This window comes from Lethenteron reissneri, unplaced genomic scaffold (genome assembly GCF_015708825.2).
Source record: "Lethenteron reissneri isolate LAM-NWPU_2019-01 unplaced genomic scaffold, ASM1570882v1 scaffold_1409, whole genome shotgun sequence".
NCBI classification, from domain to species: Eukaryota; Metazoa; Chordata; class Hyperoartia; order Petromyzontiformes; family Petromyzontidae; genus Lethenteron; species Lethenteron reissneri.
In genome coordinates this window covers 217615-219893 of record NW_026891123.1, presented here as the reverse complement: position 1 = coordinate 219893, position 2279 = coordinate 217615, and the positions used below count along the sequence as shown (strand labels likewise).

Here is a 2279-nt window from a genome sequence, read left to right as displayed (position 1 = left end):
TATTGTGTCATTCAAAACGAGTAGGCCATTGCATGATTGCGTCTTGAGTCAAAATGTAGATAATTCTAAACATTACCGACAATTCTAGATTTGAAGCTTTCGTGACTGCAAGGATTCATATTCTTAGGTTTTTTCGGTAAAGTCACGTCGTGAATTTTGAAGTGTTTCTCTCCCGTGTGCGTTCTCTCGTGTCTTTGAAGATGTTCTGACCGTGTAAACGCCTTCCCGCACAGAAAGCACCTGAAGGGTTTCTCTCCTGTGTGTGTTCTCTGATGTTTTTTAAGATCAGATGACTGTGAAAATGCCATGCTACACACAGTGCACTTGAAGGGTTTCTCTCCTGTGTGTGTTCTCTGGTGTTTTTTAAGAACAGATGACAGTGAAAATGCCTTCGCACACACACTGCACTTAAAGGGTTTCTCTCCCGTGTGTATTCTCTGGTGTCTTACAAGAGTAGATGAATGTGCAAACGCTTTCCCACACACACTGCACTTGAAGTGTTTCTCTCCCGTGTGTGTTCTCTGGTGTTTTTTAAAAGAAGATGACAGTGAAAATGCCTTCCCACACACAGTGCACTTGAAGGGTTTCTCTCCTGTGTGTATTCTCTGGTGGGTCTGAACAACAGATGCTTGTGCAAACGCCTTCCCGCAAATTGTGCACCTGAAAGGTTTCACTCCCGTGTGTGTTCTCTGATGTATTACAAGATTATGTGACTTTGCAAAGGATTTCCCGCACAGAATGCACCTGAAGGGTTTCTCTCCTGTGTGTGTTCTATGGTGATTTTTAAGAGAAGATGACCGTGAAAATGCCATGCTACACACACTGCACTTGAAGGGTTTCTCTCCTGTGTGTGTTCTCTGGTGTTTTTTAAGAACAGATGAATGAGAAAATGCCTTCGCACACACACTGCACTTGAAGGGTTTCTCTCCCGTGTGTATTCTCTGGTGTCTTACAAGATTACGTGACTTTGCAAAGGCCTTCCCACACACAGTGCACTTGAAACGTTTCTCTCCTGTGTGTGTTCTCTGGTGCTGTGTCAAATTTCCAGTGCGCTCCGTGCTGTATGCACTCTGGTCGCATTGTTGCCTTGCCGTACCGAGCTGTGCTGACTGCCTTTGCTCCATTAGACCAATTCTGCAGAGGAAGCGTCGAAGGAAGCGTCAGCTGCAGACAGATAATAGGAATATCCACACCATTCTAGATTTGAAACTTTCGTGACTGCAAGGATTCATATTCTTAGGTTTTTTTCGGTAAAGTCACGTAGGTAAAACATTTAAATTAAAGTAAAAATGAACAAATTAAAAAATTCACGACGTTTCGGAAGCAACACAAGCCTCCATCTTCAGGTGGAACCGTCACAGCCACGACAGCTGTATCAAGTAAAAAAAAAAATACAGCTGTCGTGGCTGTGACGTTTCCACCTGAAGACGGAGGCTTGTGTTGCTTCCGAAACGTCGTGAATTTTTTAATTTGTTTTATTTTACTTTTATTAATTTACATTTTTTACCTACGTGACTTTACCGAAAAAAACCTAAGAATATATCCACTCCGGTATCGAGGCACAGAAGAACGCATATGTACAGTCACACGTGACTTACACGTCTATACTTATTCATATATTCATGATGTAGTAAAAACGTTACTCAAATTCATCACACGGGCTGTGATGGCAAACAATGAGAGAGCAAGTGGTCATAAATATGCCTGGGAGCCCTCGTATCTTAAAAATGAATGTTAACCCAAAACTCCGAGCACACAATTTCGGCTGTCTGGCTACAAAAGGAATATGTATAAAAGCTAAATTCAGCTGACATTGCAAAGGGGGTTGAAAACAATTCTATTTGTGCTATGCAGAAATGCATAAATTAACGTTCTTGAATGCTGGGATGAACAGATCCGAATTCAGCTGCATGTGCTTCCAGAGGGAAACAAAAATAAACTATTGTTTTGATATAACCTCCGTGTTCAACAGAGTTAATAGACTTTACTGCAAACACAAACTTGACACTGTCACACACTGGCATGGTTAACAGGTGGTGGTGTGTCCAGACCCATGCCTGGCCACCTTCATCTGCTCAGTATTAATGCTTCCTCACTCCACAAAGTAATTCATTGAGGATCAATCAACATAGCCGAGGCTAACTAGAGTTTGTGTCTCTCTCTCTCTCCATGGTGAGATGTTAACTACCTCGCCTGGTCTACAGGGAGTCGTGGGTTCGATCCCGACCCTGACGCCTGCTGCTGCTGCTGTATATTTGGAGTTTGCGTGTCTCTCTCCG

At 42.8% G+C, this 2279-nt stretch overlaps 1 protein-coding gene across 1 annotated transcript; it reads right to left on the bottom strand.

Annotated features, from left to right (window-relative positions):
* Window positions 1-251: 251 nt before the first annotated feature.
* Window positions 252-1912, bottom strand: LOC133362244 (zinc finger protein 391-like; the record flags this gene model as incomplete). The annotated part of the gene is made up of 2 exons (XM_061581175.1): window positions 1893-1912; window positions 252-948 (listed from the first exon to the last, which is right to left on the bottom strand). Coding segments are annotated over exons 1-2 (717 nt in total), but the record flags the coding sequence as incomplete, so codon positions are not given.
* Window positions 1913-2279: the final 367 nt, after the last annotated feature.